Below are 13,631 nucleotides of genomic sequence, written 5' to 3'. Positions count from 1 at the left end.
TGAGGCAGGAGATTTCTTTGCTGAACTCGGATTAGAAAATGCAGCTGGAAAAGGCGTAGCTCACAAAGCACTATGTAAAAGTTCTGAATGGAATTCGAATTCCAAGCGAGACATTGCTAAAACAGGAGCAGTTAGCAGATATTTCTTTGCAGCAGAATGCACAAGTATTTAACTTAATTAGTAGTTTAAAAATAGAGTATCTCAAAAATATCATACCTAAATTGGCGTTACTCTATCACAGAACATTAGGAACTACAAGGACGATCAGCCCATCAATTATGATGGCACAGGAAGGTAAATCAAAAGTTTTAAATTTTAAAATTAAGTAGCAAGCAAGTAATTTGGGAAGCTGATTATAATTCATTTTCATAAATGCTGAGGGCACAATGTTAGCACTGCTGCTTCAAGGCGCCAGGGACCTGAGTTCGATTCCTGGCTTGGGTCACTGTGTGGAGTCTGCACATTCTCCCCATGTCTGTGTGGGTTTCCTCTGAGTGCTCCAGTTTCCTCCCACAGTCCAAAAGACGTGCTGGTAAGATGCCTTGGCCAAGCTAAATTCTTCCTCGGTGTACCTGAACAGGTGCTGGAGTGTGGAAATTTCACAGTGACTTCATTGCAGTGTTAATAAGCTGACTTGTGACATTGATAAATAAACTATTACCACAAAGTAAAACTTTTCTAACTCTTCTGTATTATCAAATGCATTGAATTCTCTATCTGCTTTCGCTTTGTCAAATGCAACTTCGGGTAAAACTAATCTGCCTTTAGCAATTAGATATTGTCGTTTGAACTTTCAAGGTGTCTCAAAGTGCTTGGACAGCCCAAGATGAACTCCATAAAAAATAAAAGAAAATTACTGTGGATATTGGAATCTGAGATCAAAAGACAAAATACTGGAAAATCTCAGCAGATGTCCATTCCAACCCTTGATCAAGGGTCATCTGGACTTGAAACATCAGCTTTTTTCTCTCCTACAGACACTAGCAGACCTGCTGAGATTTTCCAAGAAAAAATCCTTGTTCTGTATATTCAGCACCACCATCTCCATCAGAAAAGACAGATGGGCCTTGGTTTAACTTCAAAAGAAAGCACCTTTAACAATGCAACTGTCCCTTAATGCTGCATAAAAGTTCACCTAATACTGTGTTCAAGTCCTGGAGTAAGTGACTTGTAAAGGAGTACTTGTCTAGCAGAGGCATCATCTTGTATGAATTGAGCCTTTTAGAAAGGTTGAAAACAAATCGTGAAGCCTTTGTAGTTCTAGATAGCGATGGTTTATCTGCTCTGTAGGGTCAATTATTTTCTTAATCTATTTTTGACATTTAAAGGGAAGTATCTGCCCAGCACAGACAATAGCTGTGAATGGGAACGCATAATTTAAGAACATTACCCTATATCATAAAATTAAGCTTGGAAGAACTAACCAAGCTCTAAGAACAAGGGGACATTTAAATAAATCTATCTTAGAGATTAGAATCTTCTTGAACACAAGAGGTTGGTAATTGGAATCTCTTGGATGACTTGTGGATTTCAAATCTAGCTCTGAAGCAGCAGTAATTGTGCTTGAAGATGAAGTGCTTTCTGGTGGAACTTGAATTTAGAATTCAGTTGCTTCAGGAAGATGGGGCAAAGACATGGTGTATTAATTTAACATTACACATTTATAATTGGTGCCCTTGTATTCACCAGTTCTGATTCAGTGAATGCATAATGGCTGTTATGTTGCAGATCTTTAAATCTGACTTTGATCACCAAGTAACCGTAGAGGTTTAGATAATTACACATATTATTTGTATATAGATTTTATGGTAAGAAGAGTAATTATTGTTTTCCCCCTTGTTTGGTTTGGGATTTATTGATGGTTATTACTGCAATCAATAGGGTAAGATGAGGCCAAGAAGGAATGTGAAGCTGAAAACTAAAGTATTTAATTTCGTGTGTTTTATTTCTTCATTAATGGAACATGGGTTTCAATACGTTGCGGCTCTGGACCAGAATCCCAAATTACATTAGGAAGCCAGACTACATCCCAAAAATTTTTCCATTTTGCCATAAATATGAGGGCAGGATGCTTTACTCCAGGAGTAATTCTGCTGACAAACTGGGGATCTTTTATAGTAAAACTAAACATTATTTAATAATACAGTTTAAATATAACTAACAAAATGAAGCAGCTTAACTCTAAAACGACTGCAACTGTTTTAAAAAAAAAATGAAAACAACTTTAGTACCTAATTCATCGCTGTTTCAGTTCCAAATAAGCAACATTCTTTTGCAGACTTGTACTTCATTTTAGATACAATTAGCAATGATAAATACACTTGCTATAAAGGGTGTAGTTAGTCTTGAAACTTTCAGAAAGATAGAGTTTCAGAGCAGCTTGCAGACCTTTGTCTTTGAACAAACCTCAACCAGAACTCAAAGCTGTTTTTCTCTGCTACCTCATCATCAACCACATTATCATATGACCCTGTCAGTCAACCTAATCAAAACTTCAGGGGAAATCATTTATAAACAGTAGTCCATTAGCTTTCTCCTAAGTAAACCCTTCATGGCTAAAATGAGTAACTGTCCTGCTCTCCCAGCATCTGGGCTGCATTCCTGCCGGACATACTGACTGCCTGTAGAAAAAATTTCATTTTAAAACATTCCCTTTAAACATGAAAAAAACACAGCGACTACTGTAATCGCAACTTGCATGCTAGCATCTGTTTCCCATCCGTAATTGTTTCAAAACTTGATGGTACACATCCTTCATGAACTGCTGCAGTCCATGGCTTGCAACCATGCCCAGTGCTGTTAGAGAGTGAGTTTCAGCAATTTAAATTGGTAAAAATGAAGCAGTGTTGATTTATTTACAAGCCAGAGAGGTGTGTGACTTGTAGGTGCTGGTGTTGTCATGCACTTGCTGTCCTTGTTCAAAGTATTAGAGTTCTCAGGTTTACACGATGCTGTTGAAGAAGCTTAGTGAGTTCTGGCAGTTCATCTTCTTACACCAGTAATACAGGGAGTGAATATTTACATTGGTGCTGAACAAGTGGGCTGCGTTGTTCTAGATGGCATCTAAGGCCCTGATTGTTATTGATGCTGCCCTCATCCAGCCAAGTTGAGAATATTCCATCAGACTGCAGAGTTGTGTCTTGGATATATGGTGGACAAGCTTTGGGGGATGTTGTGAAATCCCATGAATTAAACACTGGTACAGATCGATTTATTCTTCCAACAAGCCAGCACTATATCAGTGGGACCTCTGAAGCAGTACTCTGCCAAGTTCCAGATGCTCACATTTGCTGTCGTAGCTACAATATTGTATGTGGCTGCCAGGCATTTGTGTGGTAGGAGCATTGCTTGTCATTTAGCAACCCAAACCTCGATGTTGCTCCAGGTGGGCAAGGACTAATTTGTCATGTGAGGAATTGTAAATTAACCTGAATCCAATGCAATCATCAACGAACATGTCCACCTTTAAGATTTGATCCCTGGGGTTTTAGATTACTCTGGAGTTGAGGAGTTGCAAGCTATTGATGAAGAAATAACAGTGCAACAACTTGAGTACAATGCAATCACAATAAGTAGACATAAGAGGTCAGGCTGGTTTACCAGTCCTGGATGAGATGAAGCAATTTGAACTCTTTATCTTGCAGTAGCAATCTTCTCCAAGTTGGCTGGAGCTATTGTAAATCCATCTCTGGACTAAGCATCTTTTCCTCCTCAGTTGTCTGTTCATATATTTAACTTTTTAGGCACTAGTGAATACCTCATTTTATTTTACTATCCATCAAATATTGTGCTAAAACCGTTTCTGTCCCGTCGTTTGGAAACACACTAGGCTGAACATAAGATTCCAAATAAATTGTCATAAAATCAGTGATAATTAGGAGGTAGTGAAGAAAACTAGTGTCTGACTGCATGCTGAAATGCCAATCACTCTCATTCAGTGGCATGTATTCAGTTGCCTGATTTAGCAGTTGATCCACAGTAGAGCCCTCCTGTTCCAACCCTTGGACAATGAGGTCCTCATTTTGCTTATCCCTTGCATGGCCGTCATGCTACCTTTGACCAGGCAGTTTGTTTTAGATCATATGAGGAGAGACCATATGAAATGAAGGATGAAATTCTAAAGGTGATGCATAACCAAAAGGACCTAGTGGGTATATGTGCAGAAATAGTTGAAAGTAAAAGAACAGGTCAAAAAAGTGGTTGGGCACGCATGTGGGATCCTAGGCTTTGTAAATAGAACTGTAGAATGCATAGCTAGGAGAGTCTAATTGTATTGCATATGTGAAGTTTTTCCAGCTAATGTTTAGTGGACATAGCTAAAATGGTGTTTTCTGCAGCACACAAACATCCTCCATGACGTTTTTATATTTATGAAAGAAACTAAATAAATGTTTCCTTGTTTAATTGGGAAAAAAAATGTGCTGTTGCCACACCTGTGACTAGCCAGCAATTCCTCTTGGTCGAGATTGTTTTATATTGTACCTTGTGCCTCAAAAATCACTTTCAAACAGGCAAATGCCACAACTTAACAATGAGATGAATAATCGGTTAAACTGTTTTCAGTGGCGCTAGTTTGAGTGTATTGTAGAGAGCACCAGGGGAACTCCGTACAGCTCTTCAAGATGTCAGGATGTTTATATCTGTGAATCTTCCGAGCAGGGAGACTGACCTCAGTGTCTCACATAGAGGATGGCTCCTCTGACCGTGTAGCACTGAGTGCAGTGCTGTCCGATTAGTATACTGGAGTATCAATTTTAATTATGCACTCAGATTTGGGAGTGGGTTGGAAGTCTTTGTTCATCTAGCTCGTCGGTAAGAATCCTATCAGCAGAATTGAGCTGAAACTTGGCCAGCTTGCTCAAAACTAAATTCAGGTCCTCCATTGTCTTTAGTGGTGCCCTCCACACTACTAAATGTAGTCTAATCATGGATGAGTGATAGGTCGCAATGCCAACTATGTGGACTCCAGAAGAGTTGTTATTTTTCCAGCAGGATTTGAAAATATAGATGAATCTTTGGTGCACCACACCCTGATATGCTGAAATAATAGTCATGATGCTTGTAAGGTTTACCTTCAGTGTGTTAATGTTCTTTGATGTTACAAGCACTGTTCATATCTGTGGGAACCTTGAATTGTTTAAACTCTAACTCCTCATAGTCAGCTTTTTGGAAAGCCATGCCATCAATTAAATTCTGTAGGTTCACTGTGGCTAATTTGACAGCTCATCCTTGTGAGCAAACCTCTTCTATTGAAAGTACGCTTGTGCAGAACTACAAATGCCCAATCCCAAAGCTAACATGACCAAAAACTAGGAGTGTCATTTTGCAATGTGGTAGTCTATGTGCAAGTTGCTCTATTTGTTTGACATTTTGTTCATCTCTAAGTAGAATCATGGAACCCTACAGTGCAGGAGGCTGCCATTCGGCCTATTGAGCCGACACTGACTCTCTGACAGAAGATCCCACCCAGTTCCTTTTCCGTAACCCCACATATTTACCCCGCTAATCCCCCTAACCTACACATCTTGGGACACTAAGGGGCAATTTACTACCTAATCTTTGGACTGTGGAAGGAAACTGTAGTAACCTCTGCTGATCAAAGGGCAGAGCACCTGAAGGAAATCCACACAGACATGGGGAGAACATGCAAACTGCACACAGTCAGCCAAGGCCAGGACCGAACCCAGGTCCCTGGTCTGTAAGGCAGCAGTGCTAACCATTGTGCCACCATTCCTCTCTAAGAGGATACAGATGTGTAGCTTGTCATTCCTTTGTTGAGACAATCTATGAACCAATTCTTCACCTGTTTTATCTGCTTTGATTTCCTCTTGAATTCATGCTTTAAATTACCAGCACAGTGGATAATGCCACTCTTTATGTCAAAAGGACTTAGGAAAACCTGGCTTGCATGTGTGTATGATTGGATAAGGATCTGGAAGAAATTTGAGTCTGTCTACATGGTGTGGTGGTGGTAGAATTTCCTTTATATGCAGTAATTGAGAAAATTGGTTGCGTGCACAAATTGCTGAAGTAGATTAGGGATAAAATCATCAACAAAATCACCTGATAAGTCATCTGCCAAGAATGAGGCCCTAATGTAGTTTTGGGGAACTTCATCCTAGTTGTTTCTGAACAGTTAGACAAAGAAAACTGTTATACTTCTTGCATCTGAACAGGGAGAAAGAAGAAAGAGATGAGACTGTGTGATTATGGCCAAGTGAAGGGGGAAAATCTGGCTTATGCTGGCTGTATATAGACATGTCACTGATTCCTACCAGAATGGAAATGACTGAGTAACTCCTCTATCAGTCATGCCTGGAGAATACACTGCTGCAAGTGTCTAGAATTGATTTTACACAATATTTATAATGTGGAACTATCCTCCACTTGCTGCTGAAATCATTGCCCTTTGATCAGGAGAGGCTGCTGTAGTTTGATCATGCCTGAGTTTGGTTTACTGCAGTTGGTAGATTTTTATTTAAAATAAACTCAATAAATTGGCTGAGTAAATAATCTCTGTTTGCTTTGCTATTTGATATAAAAACACTAAGTCCAACAGTCCTGCCTCCAAGACTGACTGTCAGTGATGTCGGTTGATTCTCCATTTTAGTTACTTGGGTTTGCTGCTTATGTTTGTTCATGGAGTTAGAATTGTGTGTCGGTGCAGTTGCTTGACTTTTATGAATTCAGCAAAATGTTTTTGGGGTCTTGTGGTGGGGCTACCTGTGTGGTTGGAGGGGTAGGAAGGAAGAGGTGGTTGTGGGAGACGATAAGGAAGTGGGAGTGAACGTTGACGAGATGCAGGCGATACTTTGCCATTCTGTATTTCTGAAGTTTGGCAAGGGTTACTTATTCAAAAGCAAAACACTGGATGCTGGAAATTTGAAATAAACACTGCTGGAAAAAGAACTGATGTGGATCTCATTTGTGAATACTTTAGGTTTAACATATTTCATGTTAATGCGTGTTTTTGATGTTTGTAAATTTAGATAAGGTAAAACTGGTAAGTAATTAAGAAATAGAATTGTCTTTAAATGTGACTGCATTTATTAAAAAAATAGGGAGGGAGAGTGTTAGAAAGTTGGAATGAAATGAGAAGTGAAGTATTGGCAAAAAAGAACTGATGGGGGTTTAGCTGCAGTGAGGACTTGAGATGCAGATTAGTTTAGTAGCAGGGTGACACATACATTGTTAAGCAAATTGGAGACTAGCAGCCTAGAGACCTAGATCATAGCCATACCTGGTTGCAAAGCAGAGCTCTTTCTCAGAATCAAACTGTGCTGGAAAGAAATAACAGGTGTTTGTCTGTGCTAGACCCCATAAGTTGTACCCTAAAGCAAAAGAAAGATTCCCAATAGAAAGCTGCTGGTCCTGTGTGGTAACCATTGGCTAGATTTGGCTCAGTATTAAAATCTCTGTTGTTTTGGGGAAAGTATATGCCCAGAATTTAGCAAAGCAGGTAGATTTAGATTGGGGTGTGTGGGTAATTTAAGCATACCATCTGGGTAACTATTATTGTAGTAAATTGTAAGTGTTGTTCTTTGAAGCCTTTATTTTATTATTTGAATACTATACAAGAAGACTGACCACTTCCCTCACTGGGTTTCATCTCTTATTTCATGCATTTTTTTTCTAAGTCCCAAAAATAACTAGTTAAGAACCAGCGTTCCAAGTTTCCCTCTTGGAAAGGATTCAAAAGATGTTCAGGTTAGGTGGATCGGTCATGATCAGTGCTTCGGGTTACTGGGATAGGGCAGGGGAGTGGACCTAGGTAGTGCTCTTTTGGAGATTCATTGCAGGCTCAATGGACTGAATAGCCTCCTTTTGCACTGCAGAGATTTTATAGATTTGGGATACTGTCGCGTTGAACATCAGGTTTCATAACAATATCATGTATCTAAATGAAAATCTCCAGTTGTTCTGAAGAATCTGACAGAAGTACAAGGTATTTGTAGATTCTTTGTCACTGTGTATGGCTATGTTCGAATTGTTCTTGCACGTCAATAGTCTTCTGCACAATTTGGTATCTGTTTTGTTCATTAATTTATAAGATGTAGAAGAAGCTGGAGTTTTTTTTTATCTTTATTGAGATACTTTCATTGATATTCCACAAGATTGATTGTTTTTTGCCTAGGATAGACGCGAGAGAAAATGAATTGAAACTGGGCTAAAAGTTAGTAAAAGATGTGATCCATATGCATTTTATGATTAATTTGGTTAGCTTATTGAGCGTCAATGACCTAAACGTTTATATAGTTTGAACTGACATGGAGAAATATTACTTTTGCAAATGGCTTTTGAACTGTGCATTTCTAATCCAGGATAAGGATAAAATATCGTGTAACAGAACCCCAAAGTTGGACCGAAGTGATGGAGGTAAAGAGGTGAAAGAGAAAGCATCAAAGAGGAAACTGCCTTTCACTATTGGAGTTAACAGCATTGATCAGAAAGACTCAGACACAGGTAAGAGGGGGAAACTGCTTAAGGAAGATGCAATAAATGTTGCAAGATCATCTGCACCTGAAATTGTAGGTGCTATATAAATGTTCAAAAGTGAATAATTTTAATACAGGCTGTTCCCATCCACGGTAAAAGCCAGGCAGTTGTGAGCACAAATCATTTTGAATATTTCCATCATCTTCAGAAGGTGCTTCCATCTTGAGGCATCCTTGTGTTTTTCTACTGCCTCTCCTGGTGGAGCTGCCAGCGGTATAAATTTGTGACCCCCTTTCACTGACGCAGTTGAATGCATGTCCCACCTGCCATCCTTAATTGGTCTCCTCTTATTAGATCAGGCATCACCAGTGAGGGTCAGGATCCACTTATGGTTTCAAGGGTGGTGAGATTCTACCCATAGTCTCCGTTTTAGATTTCATGAAAATGGATTGCAAATGTAGTTCACCTTGAAAGCTAAGTAGTTCATTTTAATGTAGTGTGAATGCTGTTCCAAATCATTTACATAGCAATTTCCTGAACCCGATTAACAGACCAGTAGTCTAGAGCACTAAAATTAACTTTAGATGTTTCTTGCGTTTTGCGGTTTTTCATTAAGTCTTATCTAGAGATTTTGAAATAAGATGGAGTTGATATTTGATAAACACAGTTCTATACTGCATCAGAAAAAAACCTGTTGACATGTGATTGTTTTATTTAAAATTGTTATTTTTTATATTTATAACATAGTAAAAGGAACGTGAATGTAGGGCTTTCATATTCCTTTGTTTTGCCGATTCTTGGTCATCGTTTTTTGCTTGGTACTTATTTATATACTCAAATATTGGAAAAATAAGTAAACAAAGTTTGGTGTGTCATTCATTCCAAAATGAAATTAATATCCTGGCAAGTATCATCTAACTTTCTGTAAAATTATTTTTAAAGTCAGGAAACAGACAATGGCAGTGGCAATGTTTGCAATGTTTTCAGTACATTTGTTCTTAGGATGTATGCAATGTTGTCAAAGCTGGATTTATTTCTACGAGAGCAAAATTCCATGGATGCTAGAAATCTGAAATTAAACAGAAGATGCTGAAAATACAGCAGGCCTGGCAACATCTGTGGAGAGAAGAGCAGTTGAAGAACTATGTTTAAGTTGAAAAAAAAATGTTTTGTCTATATTATGATAACATAAACCATGGAAGCGCTTTGGTATTGTGGAATATCAGCGCATGCACATTGACCTCTTTTCCATTTGTAATCTAACATTTTGAAGCTTATTCTAGTAACAACATACATTAATGATTTAATCAAAAAGAATGAATGAAGTATCCAAATTTGCTGACTTCACAAAGTTAGATGGGAACATAAGTGAAGGTGCAAAGAGATATTGAGAGGTTATGTGATTGGGCGCAAGGTGGCAGATGGAGTATAATGTGAATTGAGTACAGAGTTATTCATTTTGGTAAGGATAGAAAAGCAGAATCTTTTTTTTTAAATGCATGCAACTTTTTGTTCAGAGCTTGGATGTGCTTGTTGAAGGATCACAAAATTGGAGATCACGAGCAAATTTGTGTGGCTGCTGAAAATTTGAAATAAAAGTCAAAAATGCTGGTCAGGCCAGGCATCATTTGGAGAGAGAAACTAGAATTAACATTTCAATTTCTGATCTTTCATCAGAACAGAATATTAGCATGCAGGTACAACAAGCGATAAGGGAGGCAAATGTCACATTGTACTTTATTGAAGTAGAAAAATAAGGAAGTTTTGCTACAATTGTTCAGTGTCTTGATGAGGTCGTACCTGGAGAAGTGTGTGCAGTTTTGCCCTCTGTGCCTAAGGAAGGATATACTTACCTTGGGGGTGATACAGCAAAGGTTCATCAGATTAGAAATCATCGAAACCCTACAGTGTAGGAAGAGGCCATTTGGACCATCGAGTCTGCACCGACCACAATCCCATCCAGACCCTAACCCCGTATACCTACATATTTTACCCACTAATCCCTCTAACCTATGTCCCTCAGGACACTAAGGGGCAATTTTTTAGCACAGCCAATCAACGTAACCCGCACATCTTTGGACTGTGGGAGGAAACCTGAGCACACGGAGGAAACCCACACAGACATGAGGAGAATGTGCAAACTCCACACAGACAGTGACCTAAGCCGGGAATCAAACCCAGGTCTCTGGAGCTGTGAAACAACAGTGCTACCCACTGTGCTACTGTGCCTGGGATAAAAGGCTTTTCCTATGAAAGATGAGCAAATTACCCCTATGTTCTCCAAAGTTTAGAAGAATGAGAGGTAACCTCAATGAAACATAGAAGATTCTGAAGCAGTTGTCAGGATAGAGATGAGAGTTTGTTACTCCTGCAAATGAAATTGAAAACATTTGGGGCATAGGCTCCAAATAAAGGGTCAGTTATTAGGACCAAGGTGAAGTGAGAGATCGTCACTCAGTAGGTCGTGAAACTTTGAAATTGCTGACTCGGGGTTGAGGGTACTCCAATATTAAATATATTCAAGACCATGATGAATAGGTTTTTTGATCTCAGGTGATCTGGTATGAAGTTGAGGTTGAAGATAATGATGGTGTTGACTGGCGGAGCAGACTCAAGGGCCTGAAAGGTCTACTCTTACGTACCTAGAGTCATGGAATTGAATTCAGTAAGGTGCTTTGATCGCTTGCAGACTAAAGTCATAAAAATGATGAACACAATCTGCATTGATGTAGCCAATATATCAGAATTTACAAAAGTAAAGTGAACTAAATAAAAGTTCTGTGATTTAATTAGACAAAATATTTTAAAAAAAGCAAATTTTAGCAGATCTTTGGAGATATAAGGTATGAACATTGTTAGGCAGTATATGCTTAGTTCATTTTTTAAATTATGAATGGTTTAAAACATTTTCCAGAAATTTGAATAACACAGACATCATAAAACACTTAATACTGTATTCTGCTATTGCTTATTTCTGATATAATCTATATTTGCATTTTTGGTGCCTTGTTATCAATACTCTGGCCATTGGGACTTTTCCTCAACTTAAGCTATCTCTTAGTAAATGGCAATAAACATCAATTCAGAAGGGAAAGATCCTCGATGACTGATCATCTCACCTTGTTAATGCAGCGATAATCCAAGTAGACTTAGAAAGCCCCATAATATGGTGTTTCTATAATTTTTTAAAAAGTTGCATATTAAAAAATAGTTAAGCTCAGCAGTAGGGATTCAAGATGAACTTGTAGAGTGAAAAATAAATTAGCTGAAAGGTAGAAAATAATGACTTATTCATTAGTGGAATTGTAATCTGGTGAATAGATGTACTGATTGGGGTGTACCAAGACTCCATGTTAGAACCACAATTTTTTGTATTTTTTTACATACATTATCTGGATTCAGAAACTCCATGCACAAGGTCCAGTTTGTAGCTATGGTCAAACTCTGAGGGGAGGTGAAAGTGAAGAAGGCAGGTCTGAATGTTTTCGGAAAAATTCATCTCTAGGTAGAAAAATTATAGATGATTTAAATCGGGAGAAGGAAAAGTGGAAGGTGTAGTGCTCTGGGTCAGACCATACTTTTATATCCATTCATGGTCATCGAGATTCCAAGGACACAAAGTTTCAGATGCAGTTCAGTGAAGGCGGATTCCTTGTGTCAAAGGACTGAGTTACAAGGATAGATCAAAGAAACTTTAGCTTTTCCACTTGAAAGCTGATGACTAAGAGGTTCCTTTGTTTAAAGAGCATGAACATTTTCCGCGATTGGGGTACAGACATGAAGCTGTTGTAATATGTTCTCACTAGAACCTTGTTTAAAAGTAGACCATTCTCTGTTGAGTATCAACCCATGACCATTAAGCAGTGTTTTAAGTGTGGATGGTCATTGTTGAAAAGATCCCAAAAAAAAACCCACTTGTTAATTCAGGTATCTAACACCTTGGTGTGAACACACTTCCTGCATTCCTACTGGCTAGTCATTGAAAATAGGGTTTTATATGCTCGAGACAATCCCCAGAAGTCAGTGGATGTTACACAAAGGCTGTTAAGAAGCAGAAGTTTTTATAGGCAGCATAACACCAAACTTCTCTTTCTGCATTAAGTAACAATTTTATATATAATGAAATTAGGTTGACCATTCCAGTACTTTTCTAGCTAACTTCCCTTCTCATACCAGACATAAGCTTGAGTGCAGCCCAAGTCTCTGTATGCTTCTTACAAAGTAAGAAGTCTCACAACACCAGGTTAAAGTCCAACAGGTTTATTTGGTAGCAAACACCACTAGCTTTTGGGGCTTTGCCCCTTCGTCATGTATGCCCTGTTTGTGATCAGAAGTCCCCACTCACCTAACGAAGGGGCAAAGCCCTGAAAGCTAGTGGCATTTGCTACCAAATAAACCTGTTGGACTTTAACCTGGTGTTGTGAGACTTCTTACTGTTTACCCCAGTCCAATGCTGGCGTCTCCACACCATCTTTCTTACAAACACAAAATCACATTCGTCTAACTGCCTTGTATTTGCTGACTTAGATCGCCTTCGGGTCTGGCAATGCCTTAGTTTCGAGGTTCTCATCTTTGTTTTCAAACTCCTCCGTGGCCTTGCATCTCCCTATTTCTGTAACCTCCTATAGCTGTAGAAGTCTTTGGGATTTCTGCAGTTCTGACCTCTTGCACATTCCTGATTTGAATCAGCCTTGTATTGGCAGCTGTGTTTAGCTGTCGAGACCCACAGCTCTGGAATTCTTTTCCTAAATTTCACCAGCTCTCTACCACTACTTTAAACCCACTTCTTCCAGTCATCTGACTTCCTTTTGTTGCTTGGTACCAAATTTTATTCCATAATGCTCATGTTACTGTGCTAAAGGCACTATGTAAGTCTTCATTATTAACTGTAGGTCAAAAATATAAGTTTTACAAACTTTCTAGTTAGATTTATTTATAACTACATATATCATAAAATATATATCAATGAAACTGTCATGGCCTTTCTCACGAATTGTTGGAGGAAATGTTACACCTGAGTTTTGCAATCAGTGGCAACAAACGCACTTGCTGATGATTACAATTGCAGCTCCTCAAACTTCTCATGTCCTCAGAAGTCCACTGCAGTGACTTCTACAGGAGATTTGGGATCTATCGTAAAATCCGGTTCAATGCTTTTTAGTTGAGTTGAAACAGATCGAAGTTTATAGTGTCCC

At 38.7% G+C, this 13,631-nt stretch overlaps 1 protein-coding gene across 1 annotated transcript in view; it reads left to right on the top strand.

Annotated features, from left to right (window-relative positions):
- Positions 1–13,631, top strand: part of ankrd11 (ankyrin repeat domain 11) — a 218,199-nt gene that overhangs the window by 130,521 nt on the left and 74,047 nt on the right. The window contains exon 4 of the mRNA XM_080186859.1: positions 8,322–8,463. Within this exon, the coding sequence (XP_080042985.1) occupies positions 8,322–8,463 (142 nt within the window). The remainder of the gene's footprint in view (positions 1–8,321; positions 8,464–13,631) is intronic.

Source organism: Carcharhinus amblyrhynchos, chromosome 4, assembly GCF_965287045.1.
Source record: "Carcharhinus amblyrhynchos chromosome 4, sCarAmb.v2.hapA, whole genome shotgun sequence".
NCBI classification, from domain to species: Eukaryota; Metazoa; Chordata; class Chondrichthyes; order Carcharhiniformes; family Carcharhinidae; genus Carcharhinus; species Carcharhinus amblyrhynchos.
The sequence above is the reverse complement of the archived record's forward strand: the minus strand, read 5'-3'. Positions and strand labels throughout refer to the sequence as shown.